The 18,749-nt window shown below is 48.0% G+C and overlaps 1 protein-coding gene across 1 annotated transcript; it reads right to left on the bottom strand.

Moving 5' to 3' along the window:
* Positions 1 to 1,581: 1,581 nt before the first annotated feature.
* ZNF74 (zinc finger protein 74) lies at positions 1,582 to 17,847 on the bottom strand. Its single transcript, XM_007091585.3, has 5 exons — positions 17,384 to 17,847; positions 16,907 to 16,992; positions 6,062 to 6,188; positions 5,537 to 5,632; positions 1,582 to 4,559 (listed from the first exon to the last, which is right to left on the bottom strand). The coding sequence occupies exons 1-5, from the start codon at positions 17,415 to 17,417 to the stop codon at positions 2,896 to 2,898; spliced, it is 2,007 nt and encodes a 668-aa protein (XP_007091647.1). The 5' UTR covers positions 17,418 to 17,847; the 3' UTR covers positions 1,582 to 2,895.
* Between the last annotated feature and the right edge of the window lie 902 nt (positions 17,848 to 18,749).

Here is an 18,749-nt window from a genome sequence, read left to right as displayed (position 1 = left end):
TGGAAAATGTTCATCATAAAACATTAAATGGAAAAGGATAGAAATAACATGCAAAATATGAATCCAGTTTTGTTCTAAAAGAAAAAGCATATTATATGTGCCCAGAAAAAAAAAAACAACAGAAGTAAATGTACCTCCAGCAATGGCTGATGAACTGATACTGAGTGTATTTTTATTCTTACAATTTTTTGACTTTTTCCCCCAAATGTCTTCAGTATATACGTATTGCTCATATAATCAGGAAAAAAAGTTTATACGCAAATAAAAGAAAAACATCAAGTCTCCAATGAAAAGAGGTAGAAAGGGCATATTCAAATCATTTTCAAGACAAAAGACCAAGATTCCAAATGTGTTCAATATTCGGCCTCTTTAGTTACAGAGGCGCCAAGTAAAGGGATAATAAGGTACCACTTGGCTGAGTCCACAGGCGCACTGCAGGGCCGCCAGCAGGCACAGTGTGCGGGGCCCCAAAGAGATTTTTTCGTTTGAAGTTCTTTTGAAATAAGGAGAAAAAATGGGTATAATGATGAACCAAGCACAGATTGTATTTGTCTTTTACAAATGTGGCTGTAAAATAGAACTCTTCCTATTTGTCACAGAAGGGTCCATAACTGCCACAATGTGGCCCTGGGGACTGCATAATGGGAGGCTGGCTTGACCACACTCTGGAGGGATGTGGTGAAGCAGCAGGCGCCCAGAAGCATCGCTGTGTTGTCACTGTGCCTGAACGAAGACCGTGTGGACACCCAGCTTTGAAAAGGGAGTCCCGTCCCTGGAGATGGCTGGGCAGGGGACATTCCTACTTGACCGCTACTGCTGATGGATTTCTTCATAATGAAATGGTCTTACTTTACACACCACCAAAAACATACAAAAATGGTGATTCTTGAGGCTGTTCCTTTACCTCAAAAATTTCACTTTTAGAAATCTAAGAAAATGCTAAAAGAACTATAATGCAAAAAAATGCTCTAAGGGGAGCCTGGCTGGCTCAGTCAGTGGAGCATGTGACTCCTGATCTCAGGGTTGTGAGTTCAAGCCCCACATTAGCTGTAGAGATCACTTAAAAATAAAATCTTTTTTTTCCCTTAAGTTTATTTATTTATCTATCTATTTATTTATTTATAAATGTTTATTCATTTTTGAGAGAGAGAGAGGTAGAGCATGAGTGGGGAGGGGACAGAGAGAGAGAGGGAGACACAGAATCTGAGCAGGCTCCAGGCTCTGAGCTGTCAGCATACAGCCCAATGCAGGGCTTGAACCCACAAACTGTGAGATCATGACCTGAGCCGAAGTCAGATGCTTAACTGACTGAGCCACCCAGGTGCTCCTTAAGTTTATTTTGAGAGAGAGAGGGAGAGAGGGAGAGAGGGAGAGAGGGAGAGAGGGAGAGAGAGAGAGAGGGAGAGAGGGAGAGTGTGGGTGTGCACGGTGGAGGGGCAGAGAGAGAAGGAGAGACAGAATCTCAAGCAGGCTCTGTGCTGTCAGTGCAGAGCCTGATGCAGAGCTCAGTGCCACGACTGTGAGATCATGATCTGAGCCAAAATCAGGAGTCAGACACTTAACTGAGCCACCTAGGCACCCCAAAAATAAAATCTTAAAAAACAAAACCAAACAAAACCCAAAAAGATGCTCTATGAAGAATAGTTTATAACTGTGAAATGATTTATAATAGTGAAAACATGGAAATAACTTCAACATCCAATAAAAGAATATTTAATAGAACATTATGCCTCCATTTAAAACACATGTAACTCCAAGGACAGTGCAGTTACTTGGGAAAAAATTCTGCTATGCAGTAGGTGGGAAAAAAAGATTAAAGTGATATATACACTATGTTTGCAGTAACGTAAAAATCCACTCTGAAACAAGCAGAAGGTAATGTATCAAAGTGCGAAATGCAGTTTTATTAGCAATTATGGGAGTCTTTTCCTTAATTCCACATTTCCCGAAATGTGGTCATTTTGCTGCCATAATTTAAAAAGTATACTAAAAAGCATTTCATAAACTATAGCTCTCTCTATAAACATAAAGTATTATCACTGAGAAAGCAGCTTGGATTTGCTTAGGACTGCGTGGAATAAACATTAATTCCAGATGAACGCCGTCCACCTCTGAAGAGAGCAGGGGGACAGGTCCCCTCAGAGGGGCTCCTCCCACAGGGCTGAACCGGTGAGCAGAGGGAGGCCCTGCGGGCGGACTGGCCAGCCCGGGTGAAGGCGTGCTTCTAGACACATCTATCCCCAACACCACACCCTGGATGAACGCCGGGCACCAGCCTGTGTGCTCACCATTTCCCACCAGGACGAAGCTGGTGTGTCAGGACCTGGCTACGCTGATGCTGGGCCATATGCTTCTGAGATGGAGGTGCTGTCACCAGCAGTAGAGCTGCTTCAATGAAGCCAGGCCGGGAAATCTGCCTTTTCCCAAACCCCCGCCAGTGAAGATTATTCTCCTCTCCCAGAACAGAATAATGTTCACTTGGAAAGAACAGCGTTCATACTTACTCTGTTTGTTTCTATTATTACCATTATTATTATTCTAAACATAACAGCATACAAAGGAAATAAATTCCTGATCGAAATCATGCCAGGAGCCGGTCCCAAGGACACAATGATCAATATACCTTGTTTTTGTCCTCAGGTAAGACCTACTCCCCAGGTCGGTGACTTGTAAGCCCAAGGAAAGTAGGACGACGGGACATCCTCAAATGGCCCTCACGTCTTCCCTCCTATAGGGCAGCCCTTCCCAGGGTGGTGCCGACCGCTCAGAGAGGTGTCCCAGCACGTGGGGAGATGGGCACAGGCGGCAGGGCCAGTCTTGTATCTGAGGCACGTGGATCTGAGCCGCAGTGCTTTCTGGGGAAGCAGCGAGGCTGATGACAACCAGCACGCCATGCTAATTTCCAGGTTTGCTGCCCAGCGGGAAAGTCCTGCTGGCCGAGGGCTGCACCACGCACAAGAGCTCTGCCACGTCCAGGGCGTTGAGTGGGTCCACGCCGCTCACGCCCGTGCCCCCCGTGCCCAGCAGGCTGCCCGGCACGTAGTAGGTGCTCAGTAAGTGCTTGTTGAACTGAATGGCAAAGGGCTTCTCCTCGCTGTGTCGTCTCTGGTGTTCGGCAAGGTGGGCGCTCCAGCCGAACATTTCCCCACACTCGTTACATCTGAACGACTTCTCCCCGGCGTGGACCTTCTGATGTTTGATGAGACAGTGATTCTGGCTGAAGGCCTTGCCGCACTCGCCGCACTTGTAGGGCTTCTCCCCGGTGTGGATGCGCTGGTGCACGATGAGGGACGAGTGGCAGCTGAAGGCCTTCCAGCAGCGGCTGCAGTCGAAGGGCTTCTCCCCGGTGTGGATGCGCTGGTGCACGATGAGGTAGGAGTGGGAGCTGAAGGCCTTGCCGCACTCATTGCACTTGAAGGGCTTCTCCCCGCTGTGGATGCGCTGGTGCACCACCAGGTACGAGTGGCAGCTGAATGCCTTGCCACACGCGCCACACTTGAAGGGCTTCTCCCCCGTGTGGATGCGCTGGTGCAGCGTGAGGCGTGAGCGGCTGTTGAAGGCCTTGTCGCAGTCACCGCATTTGAACGGCTTGTCCCCGTTGTGGATCTTCTCGTGCACAGTCAGGGACGAGTGGCAGGTGAAGGCCTTCCCACACGCGCCGCACTTGTAGGGCTTCTCGCCCGTGTGGATGCGCTGGTGGCGCGTCAGGTGCGTCCTCTGGTTGAAAGCCTTCCCGCACGCGCCACACTGGTAGGGCTTCTCGCCTGTGTGCACGCGCAAGTGCATGTTGAGCAGCGAGCTGCAGCTGAAGGCCTTCTCGCAGGCGCTGCACTTGTAGGGCCGCTCGCCTGTGTGGATCCTGTGATGCACATTCAGCGACGAGTGGCAGCTGAAGGCCTTGCCGCACTCGCCGCAGAAGAAGGGCTTCTCGCCGGTGTGGATGCGCTGATGCTCGATGAGGTTGGTGCTCCAGGTGAAGGCCTTGCCGCACTCATGGCATTTGTAGGCTTTCTCTCGGGCGTGCCACCGCCGGTGCAGGGTCAAGGACGAGCTCTGGCGGAAGGCTTTTCCGCATTCGCTGCACACGAAGAGGCCATCCCCAGAGGCCGCCGCCCGCCTCCTGCTTGGGGCCAGGTGTTCACTGTGATCACCAGATTTGCACGGGCCTCTCCCTGCGCCTGCTCTCCGGTGCTTCGTGGCCGCCTCACCAGACCGGAAGCCCTCGGTGGACCCATCAGGAGGGTCTGCTTCTTCAGGAATGTTCTGGGGGGTGAAGAGGGTACGCCCAGAGGGGAAATCCTTCTCAGACACCTCATGGCCCTGCTGGTGCCTCTCCAGGGAAATGTCCCGGCAGCTGGTGGGCGGTGGCCTCTGCAGTGTGGCCTCACCCCTCACCAGAGAGGCTGCCGGACGCTCTCGGGCCCACCCATTGCCCAGACCGGGGCTGTGGATGCTAGACTTTACCAGTGGCTCAGTGATGGGCTCCTGGTAAGGCTCTTCCTTGTGAACACCCTGTCGTTGACACGACTCATCCTTCACCTCATGCCCAGGCTCCCCTTCTGTAAGAAACAGAAAATGCAATCTTCCATAAGCACGCGGAGAACTGGCACTAGAACTCAGGCTGTGGTCTGCCGGGGGTTCGGGTGAGCACAGAGAAGAGAGGAGAGGCCAACAGCCAGAGCACGCCAAGGCTCGGGGCATGCATCTCGGGTGAGATGGGCGCAAGCCCACAAGAGACGGGGCAGAGGAAGATGGAGATGGGAAATTCCAAATAGAGCCAGGGACCCAGGAAAGGGGCAGGGCTCACGGGGTCTGGCGGTTGGACATGATTCACTTATCGAAACATCGACTGCTGTATGTATGTACATCTCTGATGTACGTACATCTCTTTAAAAGCTAAATCAGGGGCGCCTGGGTGGCGCAGTCGGTTAAGCGTCCGACTTCAGCCAGGTCACGATCTCGCGGTCCGTGAGTTCGAGCCCCGCGTCAGGCTCTGGGCTAATGGCTCGGAGCCTGGAGCCTGTTTCCGATTCTGTGTCTCCCTCTCTCTCTGCCCCTCCCCCGTTCATGCTCTGTCTCTCTCTGTCCCAAAAATAAATAAAAAACGTTGAAAAAAAAAATTAAAAAAAAAAAAAAAAAAAAAAAAAGCTAAATCAGTCTCCTGTCAGCCTCACATGCCAGGGGGATGATCTCCATTGGAGCCACTTCTGCGAACCTTGATCCCCCTCCCTTCCCAACCCAAGGCTGACTCTGCCTTCTTCTCGGTGAGTGAAGCCCCGGTTCCACACACTCCCTGCCCCCTGTCCATTTGCCACTTGTTGAATGTTTCCAGAGATGTGGACATTATTTCTGTCTCTCGCTAGTAGAAGGCAGAGGTTTTGCCTGTTTTGCTTACCGCTGAATTTCCAGCACAGTTGCCCACACACAGTTGGTGTTCAACGTATGTGTTGAAGGAAGGAAGCAGGACCACACGGGGACGGGGGTGTGAGCACTGAGGCAAGGGTCTGTACATCCTTCCATTGTGTTCCCTGCTCACCTGGACAAGCCCCTCCAGGGGCTTCTCTGGGCATCCACCACGGTTCCTCGCCTCGTTCCAAGTGGGAGATCACATCTGGCTTGCAGACTGGGGGTCCTGTTTGTAGGGAGGACGTGGTGTGTGTGGTTCTGAGTGCTGTGGCTCCCCACAGCAGGACAGCCCAGCACTAAGAGGTGTACGCCATCCCCGGGGACGGGGGTCTCACATGCAGAACCTCAAATGAAGCATGTACTCTGAGGACCCCGTGGGTACTAATGTTCCCCTCTCTATCTCCCTTGGAAAGCTCCAGGGCAGGCTGGGCTCCCAGGCCCCCGTCCATCTCCTCCCTCTCTTCTGGCCCCTACCTTGGGACCAGCCCCACCTCCAGGCAAGGATGTTGGCAGTTACCATGCACTGCCCAGGCCCAGCATGAGTGCAGAGACCACATCTCCTACATCTGGGCCTGGCACCGAAGGGAGGCTTGGGAATACCTATTGGCATGGCAGAATGCCCAGACTGCAGGCTGAGCTTGAGGAACTATCTTACCCAGGGCAAGAAGGTTCTGGTAGTTCTCCAGCATCACGTCACGGTACAAGGCCCTCTGAGGGGAGTCTAGCTGGCCCCACTCCTCCTGTGTGAAGTCCACAGCCACATCCTTGAAAGTCACCGATTCCTGGAATGACACACACGTTCTCATTCACTCAGGACAGGAGTGATTCAGACTTCGTTCATGGTTCCAAGGGAGCCACATGTCGACTCAGGACCTTAGGAATGAAGGGTTAACCTTGGGTGACCTTCTCTTGAGTATGGAAGGTTGTGACGTAGATGCCATCTATCTACAGCCCAACATACACACCATGTCTGAACCAGGAATGGCCATGCAGACCCTGGCCTTCTGGACTGGGAGGGCCAAGCTAACTGGCCAGCCCTGGTGCAGGTGCCTCAGTGGGCTGGAGGCTGCTGTAAGTTCTGGGTAAGATGCTATGCTTCCCAGGCTTAAGAATGTCAAGCTTAAGAACTTGAAAGACTAGTACAAAGAACCCAGAAGCCCTATTCAAATCTCACCATTGCAAAAGGACCCTACTTTGGGCAGGAAGCCATTATTACACCCTAAGGAAGTAAACTCTACTTATAAGCACAGGCCCAAAGGACCAAGGGAGCCACTTTGTGTTCTGCCTGCCTGCCTCCCACACCTTCCCACCAGACCCCTGTTCCCCTGTCCTCCCTCAGCTCATGTCCTGACCTGTTCCCACTCTCCCCAACAGTGGTCACTGACATGTGCAGGCACTCCTGTTCTAGAACCCCAGGCTCCTCTGCTGCCTGGGGCTCCTCACCAGCTCTGGAGCCTCCAGGCTGCCATCCCCAATGTTCCTCTAGCTCTTCACGCTCCAATTCCACTCTGCATCCCCCTTGATAGCAGTATATAAGCTCTCCAGACCCATCAGGGCGCTGACCTAAGGTGGCAAAGGTGTGTCTTTCTTCAAAGACACGGGTACTGTGGGATCTTGGCTTAAATCATAGACAGGGCATTACATTAGACATAACAATGAAGAACAAACCAAGCAGGGGAGGCCTGACTCCCATCTTGTAAGTGTTTGCTGGGAGTGACTGGCATGCAACCAAGCTCCCAGGGGTCATCAGGTTTCTCTGGAAACCCTGGACCTGCATCAGCACCCATGGTCAGGCACCGTGGTACACAATGTCAGGCCCTGAGATGAGGCCTTCTGCCTACCAGGAGGTCAGGAAGAGTGGGGGCATCCTTAGGGACCACCAGAGCTTTGACCAACAGCTCTAAAAGTGGCTTATGCTTGGGGTGCCTGGGTGGCTCAGTCGGTTAAGCCTCTGACTTCGGCTCAGGTCATGATCTCACGGTCTATGAGTTTGAGCCCCGCTTTGGGCCCTGTGCTGTCAGTACAGAGCATGGAGCCTACTTTGGATTCTGTGTCTCCCTTTCTCTGCCCCTCCTCCATTCATGCTCTGTCTCTCAAAAAATGAATAAATGTTAAAAAAAAATTTTAAAAAAGTGGTTTATACTTTTAGACAGTTTTCACCATTGCTGTGGACAGAACTGTGTCCACCTGAAATCATATGTGGACACCCTCACTTCCAACATGACTGTATTTGGAGCCAGGGTCTCTTTAGTAGGTATCCGAGGTTACAAGGGGCCATAAGGGTGGGCCCTGATCTGACAAGCTTGGTGGCTGCATTTGAAGAGGACAAGAGATCTCTCTCCCTGCTGCGCATCCAGAGAAGCAAGAGCCAGGAAGAGAGCCTCAGCAAACCGGACCCTGCTGGCACCCTGATCTCAGACTTGCCGCCTCCAGAACTGTGTGAAAATACATTTCTGTTGTTTAAGCCGCCAAGTCAGTGGTATTTTGTTACGGCAGCCCGACTTCAGACAAACACCAACATAACACAGTAGGAAAGATAAAGCCACTCTTTATAACACACGCAAAATGCAAGTCTCGGTGGGACAAGGATCTAAATGTGGGCGCTGCTGGGAGATAGTTCCCTAAATCCCTGGCTAGCATGACAGGAAACCCAGAAACCAGGAGGGGGCGATTTACGTTTCTTCCATGAAGGTTTACATTTTCTGCATGCAACACTGGCAAATCACTAAGAAGAAAGAAAAAAGAAAATGGGCATAGGGTTTAAGCAGACAATTCACAGAACACTGACAAATGACTAATAAGCACATGAGGAGACGCTCAGCTACACTAGATACACAGAAATGATTAATAAAATACCATTTCACACACAGCAGAGAGGCACAATGTTTAAAGTCTGAAAGGAAGTAGTGGGGGCAGGTCCGTGGGGAAACAGATGGTCTTACACCATTGGATAGATATCAGGGGGACATCCATTTTGGAGAGCAAAACCTGCTCCACTTTCTCTAGTGAAGCCGAGAGTGTGTGTTCCCTGTGCCTCAGAAGTTCACTCTGAGATTCCTATCCAGCCCGAGTAACTGAGAAAACACTGGAAACATGCTGAACGCCCATTAACCGGTAGGGATGAATATACCACAGAAAACTGTGCAGCACTGAAAATGAACACGGCGGAGTAACTCGTCCTGTGGGGAGCTCTTCAGAGCACAGTGTGGTGGGCACAAAAGCAGGCTGAGGGAAACCATGCCCAGTGTGATGCCTGACACGGTACCGTCTAGAACCACACACAGCACCGCGTGGAGTTTACAGATACTCAGATGTGCATCTTGCTCTACTGTGTGGCGGATGAGAGCACAGGCTCTAAGCCCAATGGCCTGGGTGGGCTACCCACTCTTGCCCTTCCTGGCTCTATGAATTGGGGGTGCCTCAGTTTCCTTGTCTGTTAACAGTACCTATGTCATTAATCACAGAGAGGACTGAATGAATTACTACTGTGTGTGAAGCACACACTCGAGTGCCTGGCAGATGGCAGGTACCCTTTGGTGTTTGCCGTTCGTCACCATCCTCTGATACTGTCACAGACTGAGGAGGGCAGGGGAAGAAGAAGATGGGGGGCCAGGGAGGATGCAAAAAAAACCTCTTGCCTTTACCTGCAATATTTTACTTTTTTAAAGGATTTGGAACAAATATGACACAATTTAGTCATTAATTTTGCCAAGTAGGTACACAGAGGGTTGTTATTACTCTGCTTAAAAGTTTCAAAATTTTAAAAATAAGAAAAAGCCATTCAAGGAGGAAGAACTGCACATTTCCAATGGACATATAAAAAGAGTAATGATTTTTTTTTTTTTTTGGGTCAGGAAAACGTAGATTGAAACAAAATAATGTAACACTTTTTACCTATCAGGGGAGCACTAATTAAAACCTGGCATCCTGGCAATGAGGAAGCATTTTTGGTGGGAGTGGGAATTGTTCTACCCTTCTGGGTATTCACACTGTAGAAACAAAGTTTCTGCACATAAGGAAGCAAATGCAAGGCTGAGTATTGCCAGCATTGTACTTACCAGAAACCAACCAACCAAGGCATCAGGATGGTTGACTAAATTAGGGTAGGCGCCTACAGGCAGACCACGGAAAATAATGCAGCTATCCAAAGGTATGCGTTGTACATTATGCTAAGTGAAGGAAGCCAAAAAAGGCCACATATAGTATGATCCCACTTATATGAAATGCCCAGAATAAGCAAATACCGAGAGACGAAAAGCAAATTAGTGGTTGCTGAGGGCTAGAGTGATAGCTAATGGATATAGGGCTTCTTTTGGGGGTGATAGAAATGTTCTAAAACTGACTACGGTTGACAGTTGCACTGCCTTGTGAATACACTCAAAACCACTGAATTGTACGCTTGAAAAGGACGGATTTTATGGTATGTGAATTATACGTCCATAAAAACAAAGGGAAGCACTGGAATGTGTACAGTCTGATCCCATTTTTAAAACAATATGGTTAAGCCCTATGTCTACGTATGCTGGAAGCTGCTCATGTGAACAAGGAAAGACATGTGGAAGAATAAGTATCAAAACTGAGGACACTGGTTGTCTTAAGGAAATGTGATTGTAGGTACAGGGAAAGGAGAAGATTATTAACTTTGTTACACAGCAAATATTGGTTTTGTAAATTAAAAAAAAAAATTACTTTTCAAAGAAGAAGGAAAAGCAAAGCAGGGCAGGGATTAGCAGTATGATTTTGGTCCGGCCACCCAGTTTCCTTGAGCCTGTTTTCCTGCAGCTAGGGAAAAGACTGGGAGCAGTGGGGCCTCCTGTGGCTGAAGAGAAAATAAAGCAGAGTGAAGGTATCCCAGTCTCAGGTACCAAGGAAAGGGCGCAGCGTCTGTCAGTCCCCGCTTGGCCATCTCCGGCCTCTCTGGCTGGGCACACCAAGAGGCTGGAGACCCTGCCCTGGCTCTATGAGAAGAGAACAAACAGCAGCACGTGCCGCGTCCAGAATCGTGTCAGGGATGTCTCCTGTCTCAAGCATTAGAGAAGGGGCAGGCCACAGCAGAGCACACTGGCGCCCAGAAATGGGGTGAGTTAGGCTCCAGCAGGGGGGTGTGTCCTGATACTTCACGCTCACGGAGCTCTGGCGTCATGGATGAGGAGCAGTGGGAGGTGTCGCTGTGGCCAGAGGATGAAGACACATGCTCTGAGGTGCTGATGCCTGTGTTCTGCAGCAGGATGGACAGAGGGAAGGCAGGAGAGAGGGACAAGAACAGATTCTGCGTGTGGGCTGGCAGAGTGAAGAAGAAGCAGCCTGGTAAAAACTGCGTTTCATGTTCTGCTTCCAGACACAAAAAAGTAACAAGGACCAGGTTTGCCCTGTTCCCTCAGACAACTGCTAAACTGGGCAAAATGTATGAAACAATGATTGAATTCAAGACACTAGACGAGTTGCAGCTCAGAACAGACCTCTGACAGAAGGGAAACAAAATGAGCCCCACAGCCACCCGATCTTCCCACCTGGAAGCAGTTTCCAGACTAGAGTGTGGGGAGTGGTGACCCAGACAGAACCTGTGGTCTCACCAACTTGAAGGAGAACAGAGTTTAGGGTGTCCAGGTGATTAAAATTTCTAGGGCTACATGCCAGAGCAGAGGACCCAGAACTCTGGATCCACTTGAGACTGACTGAGGACCAATAGGCATGTGCCTGGGAGGAAACAACCCCAAACCAGGAAAAGAAACACCAGAAAGAAGTAGGTAGAACAATTATTAAAACTCACACAAGGTTGGGGGTAGTTTATGGTCTCACCAGCCAGAGTGGAATGCCCTCCTGCTGAATGGGCACCGAGAAAAGTCCATAGAAGAGAAGAGTTTCAGTGGTCTGACAAAATTAGCACAAGACTAAAGCCTTCTCTGGCTCCACCTTAACAAAACCTAGAGAGCAAGCCTTGAAAGATCCAACTAATACTAAGCAATGCCCGCCCAGAACAAATTCCAGAAATATTTAAGAATTCCAAAAAAAAGCCAACACTCAACAAAGTCAAATTCACTCTAGCATCTAGTAAAGCAACTAAAAGGAAAAAATAAGTTAACAAAATCAGAGAAATTAAGAGTATACTAAAATAGTATTTGTTTACCTCATAAGAATGCATAAAGGAGAAACAAACAAAAAAGACACAAGACCTATAGAAAACAAATAACAAAATGGCAGATGTAAATCCAGTCATAGCCATAATTATATTAAATATGAATGGTCTTTGGGGCACCTGGGTGGCTCGGTCGGTTGAGCATCCGACTTCGGCTCAGGTCATGATCTCACAGTCTGTGAGTTTGAGTCCCACGTTGGGCTCTGGGCTGACAGCTCAGAGCCTGGAGCCTGCTTCGGATTCTATGTCTCCCTCTCTCTGACCCTCCCCCGTTCATGCTCTGTCTCTGTCTCAAAAATAAATAAACATTAAAAAAATTAAAAAAAAAAAGAAATGTGAATGGTCTTAAGGTGCTTGGGTGGCTCATTTGGTTGTGTCTAACTCTTGATTTCAGCTCAGGTCATGATCTCATGGTTTGTGAAACTGAGCCACCACTCTGCACTGCAGGTGTGGTGCCTCCTTGGAATTCTCTCTCTCCTTCTCTCTCTGCCCTTCCCCTGCTTGCATATACACACTCCTTCTCTCTCAAAATAAATAAATAAACTTAAAGTAAACAAATAAATAAATGTGAATGGTCTTAATACTCCAATTAAAAATTAAAGATTGTCAAATCGAATTAAAAAATTAAGACCCAACTATATGTCAGCCACAGAAACCCACTTCAAAAACAAAGACAAGGGCACGTGGGTGGCTTAGTCGGCTAAATGTCCGACTCCTGATTTCAGGTCAGGTCATGATTTCACGGTTTGGTTGGTGAGATCATACCCCGTGTTGGGCTTTATGCTGACAGTGTGGAGCCTGCTTGGGATTCTCTCTCCCCCTCTCTCTGCCCCTTCCTGGCTTGTGCATGATCCTTCTCTCTCAAAATAAATAAATAAACATTAAAAAAACAAAGACAAATACACCACACATACACAATAAATAAAAATAAACATCAAATAAGAAAAAAAGAAAAACAAAGACAAAGGTAGTTTAAAAGTAGAAGAATGGGAAAAGATATATCCTGCAAATACTAATCAAAAGAAAGCTGAAGTGGCTACATTAACATTAGACAAAGCAGATTTCAGAGCAAAGGACATCATCAGAGATAAAGAGAGATGTTACATAATAATCACTATGTGATTATGTAATGTTGTAATCATCACAACAGCAATTCATTAAAAGCTCACAACATTATAGATGTACCTACCAAAAGAGCTTCAAAATACATAAAGCAAAAACCTGATAGAACTGAAAAGACAAATCCACAATTATACTTGGTAATTTCAACAATAATCTCTCTCAATAATTGATAGAACACATAAGCAAAAAATATGTAAGGATATAAAACAATTAACACATCATTCAACTTAATTAACATTCACATAACACTCTAGTTGACAAAAGCAGAAGACACATTCTTTTCAAGTGTATATAGAACATTTACCCATGGTAAACCACATTCTGAGCAATAAAATAAATCTTAGTAAATTTGAAAAAATTCAAATCATACAAAAGTTCCTTCTCTAACTACAACAGAATTAAACTAGAAATCAATAATAGAAAGATATCTGGAAAATCCTCTAAATATTGGGAAATTAAACAACACATTCCTAAATACCACATGGTTGGAAGAAGAAATCACAATGGAAACTGGAACTATTTTGAACTGAATACAAATGAAAATACAACATAAAGTTTGTGGGATGTAGCTAAGGTAGTGCTAAGAGGGAAATTTATAGCATTGGATGGTATATGAGAAAAGAAGGAAGGTGCCAAATCAATATCTGAGTTTCAACTTTAAGAAACCAAAATAAGTAGGGGCACCTGGGTGGCTCAGTCGGTTAAGCAACTGACTTTGGCTCAGGTCATGATCTCATGGTTCATGAGTTCGAGCCCCACATCCGGCTCTGTATGGACAGCTCAGAGCCTGGAGCCTGCTTCAGATTCTGTGTCTCCCTCTCTCTCTGCCCCTCCCCCATTCACTCTCTGTCTCTGTTTCTCTCTCTCTCTCAAAAATAAATAAATATATTTTTTTAATTTTAAAAAAAGAAACCAAAATAAGTAAAGGAAGGAAATAATATGGATCTAAAATCAATGAAATAGGAAACAGAAATTCAATAGAGAAAATCAAATCAAAAGATGGCTCTTGGAAATGATCGATAAAATTGATAATTAAACATATATTTACTATTTGACTCAGCAATTCCACTTAGGTATTTATTCTAGAGAATTTAAAACAATTTATTCTAGAGAATTTAAAACAGAGTACAAATATCTGTATTTGTACTCAAATATTGATAGCAGGTTTACTTGTAATAGCCAAAACTTGGAAACAACCTAATATCCCTCAGCTAGTAGATGGATGAACAAATTGTAAATATCCATACAGTCAGTCTTTTGGGCTGAGTTGTGACCCCTCCAAATTCACATGTTGAAGTCCCAGCCCCTAGTACCTCAGAAAAATGACCATGCTTGGAGAGAGGGTCCTTAAAGAGATAATTAAGGCAAAATGAGGTCATTATAGTGAGCCATCATCCAATAGGACTGGTGTCCTGATAATAAAATGAACTTTGGACCCAGACATGTACAGAGAAAGACCATGTGAAGTCACTGGGAGAAGGTACCTTTACAAACCAAGAAGAGCAGCTTCAGAAGAAACCAATCCTGCTGAAATCTGGATCTTGAACATCCAGAACTGAGACAATAAATTTGTTGTTTAAGCCATCTGTAGCACTTTGCTATGGCAGCCCTTGTAAACTAATACAAATGGTATATTATTTAACAATAAAAAGGAACAAACTATTGATTCACATAACGATATGAACTCAAAGCATTATGCTAAATGAAATTAGAAACTAAAGACTGCGTGGGGCACCCGGCTGGCTCAGTTGGCAGACCCAACTCTTGATCTCAGGGTTATGGGTTTGAGCCCCATGTTGGGTATAGAAATTACTTAAAAATAAAATATTTAGGGACACCTGGGTGGCACAGTTGGTTGAGCGTCCAACTCTTGGTTTTGGCTCAGGTCATGATCCCAGGGTCATGGGACTGCAACCCACGTTGGGCTCTGTGCTGAGAGTGGAGCCTGCTTAAGATTTCTCTCTGTTCCCCTCTACCTACTCACAGGTCTCCCTCTTAAAAAAAATAAATAAATAAAATCTTTAAAAAACAAAACTAGGAGCGCTTGGGTGGCTCAGTTGGTTAAGAGTCCAACTTCAGCTGTCATGATCTCACGGTTCATGGGTTCAAGCCCTGTATTGGGCTCTGTGCTGACAACTCAGAGCCTGGAGCCTGCTTCGGATTCTTTGTCTCCCTCTCCCTCTTCCCTCACTCATGCTCTGTCTCTGTCTCTGTTTCTCTCTCAAAAATAAATAAACATTAAAAAAATCTTTTTAAAAAGAAACCAAACACTACATACTATGTATTTCCATACACAATTCTTAAAAAATGCAAAACTGTGGTTGCCACAGGATTGGGGGAGAGGACTGACTGTAAACGGGTATGAAGCAACTTTCTGGGTGATGGAAATGTTCTATGTTATGATTGTGGTGCTGGTTACATTTAACAAAACTCATCAAATCCTATACTTAAAATTGGAGAACTTTATATAAATTATACCTCAATAAATGTGATTCAGAAAACCCACTGGATTTCATGGAGATGAGAAAGTGGGGGTGAGGACACATGCTGAGAACATGCCCATAACTGAGGCAGGCAGGGATGAAGCATAATGGTCATGGCATTAGCAGAAGAAAGGAGAAACATAGGCAGAAACAAGCTCCAGAGACAACAGAATGTGGTGTTGGAGAAAGGAGGCTATCAGAGGCTACACGGCTTCTGTGTGAGGGTGTCAAAAGGCAAGGGCAAGATAGGATCTGAGCCTTGTGAAGGCCCATCTGAGGGTATTCCCAACCCACTGGGAGAAGCCCATGTCTGGTGTGCATTCATTCTGTAGAACAGAATAGGAGACAAATCCCAGGGGGAAGGTGTGGGAATCAAATGTGTGGTACTGAAACTGGCAAGGAAGTCAGAAAAGACTGTAGGGGCGGGGGGGGGGGGGGATGTCCCAGGAGAGCAAAACACTTGACTGTGAGTCTGAGTAAGACTGCTGGGAGAGAAGACTACTCAGGAGAGGAGGACCAGTTACTCAAGGATCTAACAAGCTGATTCTTTAGGAATAACACCTATGAACAAGAAAGGTACTACCTTGAGGGAGTCACTCACAAGTGCATGCACACTTCCTATTGAACCATTCGAAGGTAAGTTGCAGACATCGTATGTTACCCCACATGCTTCACCTTGTATATTCTAAGGATATTCTCTTACCCAATCACAGTGTTATCATCACACCCAAGAAATTTAATGTTGATACCATACGATCTAAGATAAATCCATTTTCAAATGTCCTCAATTGTCCCAAACTTCCTTTGATTGAATTTTTTGGATCTCTGACCCATCAAAGATCACATACAGCATTTGACAGCCATTTCAATCTTGAGCTTTTTATAGAACAAAAGAGCATTCTAACACATTACAGAAGCTAGGCACATCTCATAACATGGTTTTTATAGTTACTTCTATTTTTCCGTAATCAGACCCCTTTCAAGTGGGAGGTTAACAGAATCACAAAACCCTAAAAAAGTCAAAGGACCCTCCATCCTCCAGCCCTTCTCACTACTGAACACTCTCTTTATCAACTGTACCCTTTTAAATACTGTGAAGGATGGGGGTAGTTTAGGTGGTAGAACAAAATGAGAAACAAAACCCAAAGTCTGTGAAAGGAGGAATTTGGGCCCTACTTAGCTGCAGAAGTGGCCCCAGGGCCAATTCCTCGCTGAGCTCCCAAATCTGCTAAAACTCCAGGTTTTTCCTTGACAACCCCATTTCGGGGTCCGTACAGTGGAAATGCAGACAGGGACGCACCCCCCTACCAACACTCTTACCCTGGTGCTGCAATGCAGCCTTTCCTTCAACTGTTCCACACCCCCCTACCTGATTCCATCCCAGAAAATTCTCCCCAAGGAGGGCCATCCCCCAGGTCTGCATGTGAAGGTGACTGAAGTGATTGTGTGAGCTGTCATCTACATGCTTGGGTTCCACTAAAACCACTCCTCTGAGCTCCTGCTATAATGCTGGGCAAATGACCCACCCACTGGGCTGAATCAAGCTGGAAGGGACACTCATTTCAAGGGCACACTTGGACTCTTCTACCAGAGCTGTTCCCTTGCCCAGAGCTTCCTAAGGACAGGAGAGCAGGCACCCCAGATTGGGAGAGGGAGAGAGGTGGTCCTTGAATGACTTGAAGATCCCAGGCAGGAGAAAAGTGCCAACCCCCTTTATAAAGAGCGAGATGTTCAGAAGGAAAAAAAGACAACCACTCACCTCGGACCTGGCTTCCAGGAGACCCTGACCCAATTTATCCTCTGGATTCTTTCTGAGGGTAAGAGCAGGCTCCTGGGAGGGCAGAGCTGAGGAGGAGAAATGAGTCAAAGGGGCTGTTCTGCCCATAGCCACCAGGCGCATGGCTGAACTAAATAGAGCCCACTCCACCCCTGGCATGGGGTAGGATTAGAGAGAAGTCAGGAACCGCCCATATAGGTGGGGTGGGGAGGGAGCCCCAGTATCCAACACAATCCGATAGGCATCAGGGATTAATTCTGCCAGTGTCTCAGGTACTCCAATCAAGAAGGAAGACTACTGCCATTCCCTTCCTCTTCAGCATGCTTGAGACGTGGAAGTAAACGGGTGCGCACGGTGGCCTGACTCTGCTAGGTGCTTCTGGGAAACTAGGCTGACATCTCTGGGTGTCAGTCTCAAGCGCAAGGCCACAGACCCAGTGACTAGAAGAGTCAACTGTACCTGTCTCCTGGGGCTTCGGGGCAGGGGTCTCCATGGCGCCCCTCGGCAGTGTTCCCCGGAGGCGTGGGCAGCTCTGCAGCCTCCTGGGCCCCAGGCCAGGCCCAGAGGCGCGGGTCCTGCTCCTGGGGCTCAGGGACAGCCTGCAGGGGAGCCCCGTGGGGTTGCACGCGCACTCCCGGCTGCACGGTCACGCACGCGGAGACTCCTGAGTTCCCCTCAAGGTCGGGGTCAAGCTGGCTCAGCAAGCGCCACACACCCGAGGCTGCGCTCACGCCCCATCACCCGCGACCTGGGGCACTGCGTCGGGGGACCAGGGCCGGCCTCAAGCTCAGCCGTCCGGAGGCAGCGGGCGTAGAACGCGGCCCCTCCGCGGACTGACAGACCGACCGACGCTCGGACAGATGTGCGAGCAAGCGGGCCGGCCTCCCACAAAAGCGGACCCACGGCCACAAAGGAGCAGCTCAGCGACCGCCGCGGGAAAGTACGCCTGCGCGGACCGGACGCGAACTACAACTTCCGGTAGCCTTTGCGTCGCTCTGGCGCGGACTCCATTGAGAGAATGCAGTCGGGGTCCCGGAGCTGCCTGGCACCTCGACGCGAACCGGCTTTGTAAGCACAGCCTTCTGGGAAATGTAGTTCCCAGCGCAGCAACTAAACTCTCTGGCCCCGCCCCACTCTTCCTCCCACTCTTTGCTGCGTAAGGCTCTTGTGTCTCGGTGGGTGGGTGCGTGAGTGAATGAGTGGAGTGAGTGTCTCTCTCTCTCTCTCTCTCTCTCTCTCTCTCTCTCTCTCTCTCCCTCCTCTCTCTCTCTCTCTCTCTCTCTCTCTCTCTCTCTCTCTCTCTCTCTCATTGGGGATGTGAGAGGACGGTACCCAGAAACGTGGAAATATCCTATCAGTTCGTCCATGCCTCCAGATGGCGTCGGGTGGGCTCCGACCCACATTCATTTTTGCGAATCCTCAGGCCTCTGGTCTTAGGGACCCTAGAGGTGGTGGCCTGCACCCTGGACCCCGAAGAAGGGAGAGCCCGAGCCCTGGTGGGACTGCCCACCCTTAGGAGCTTGGGAAGGAGGATCTGGGCTGTGGTACAGCTCTGGCACAGTCCCCTAACTTTATCACAGTGATGATGCCGATATTTATTGAGGACCAACAACATGCCAGGCACCTTTCTTGCCTGGAAAGAGCTTGACATGTATTTTCTGGCAGACCATTCACAACAGCTCAGTGAGGTTTGGTAAATATTATTACCTTCGTTTTAGAGATGAGGAAAATTGGGCACAGCGTGGTGGGGTAACTTGTCGCAGTTCACACAGCCAGGAGGATGAAGAGCCAGGCTTTGAACCCAGGCCGAGTAACTCCAGAAAGA

Source organism: Panthera tigris, chromosome D3, assembly GCF_018350195.1.
Source record: "Panthera tigris isolate Pti1 chromosome D3, P.tigris_Pti1_mat1.1, whole genome shotgun sequence".
NCBI classification, from domain to species: Eukaryota; Metazoa; Chordata; class Mammalia; order Carnivora; family Felidae; genus Panthera; species Panthera tigris.
The sequence above is the reverse complement of the archived record's forward strand: the minus strand, read 5'-3'. Positions and strand labels throughout refer to the sequence as shown.

Excerpts from the sequence above, each read along its gene's own strand:
- ZNF74 (XM_007091585.3), bottom strand. The coding sequence starts at position 17,417 with ATGGAGACCCCTGCCCCGAAGCCCCAGGAGACAG. Across the intron at positions 6,189-16,906 it reads TCCTGGAAGCCAGGTCCGAG|GAATCGGTGACTTTCAAGGA; the intron begins GTGAGTGGTTGT and ends GTGTCATTCCAG. Across the intron at positions 4,560-5,536 it reads CCCTGGAGGGGCTTGTCCAG|AAGGGGAGCCTGGGCATGAG; the intron begins GTGAGCAGGGAA and ends TGTTTCTTACAG.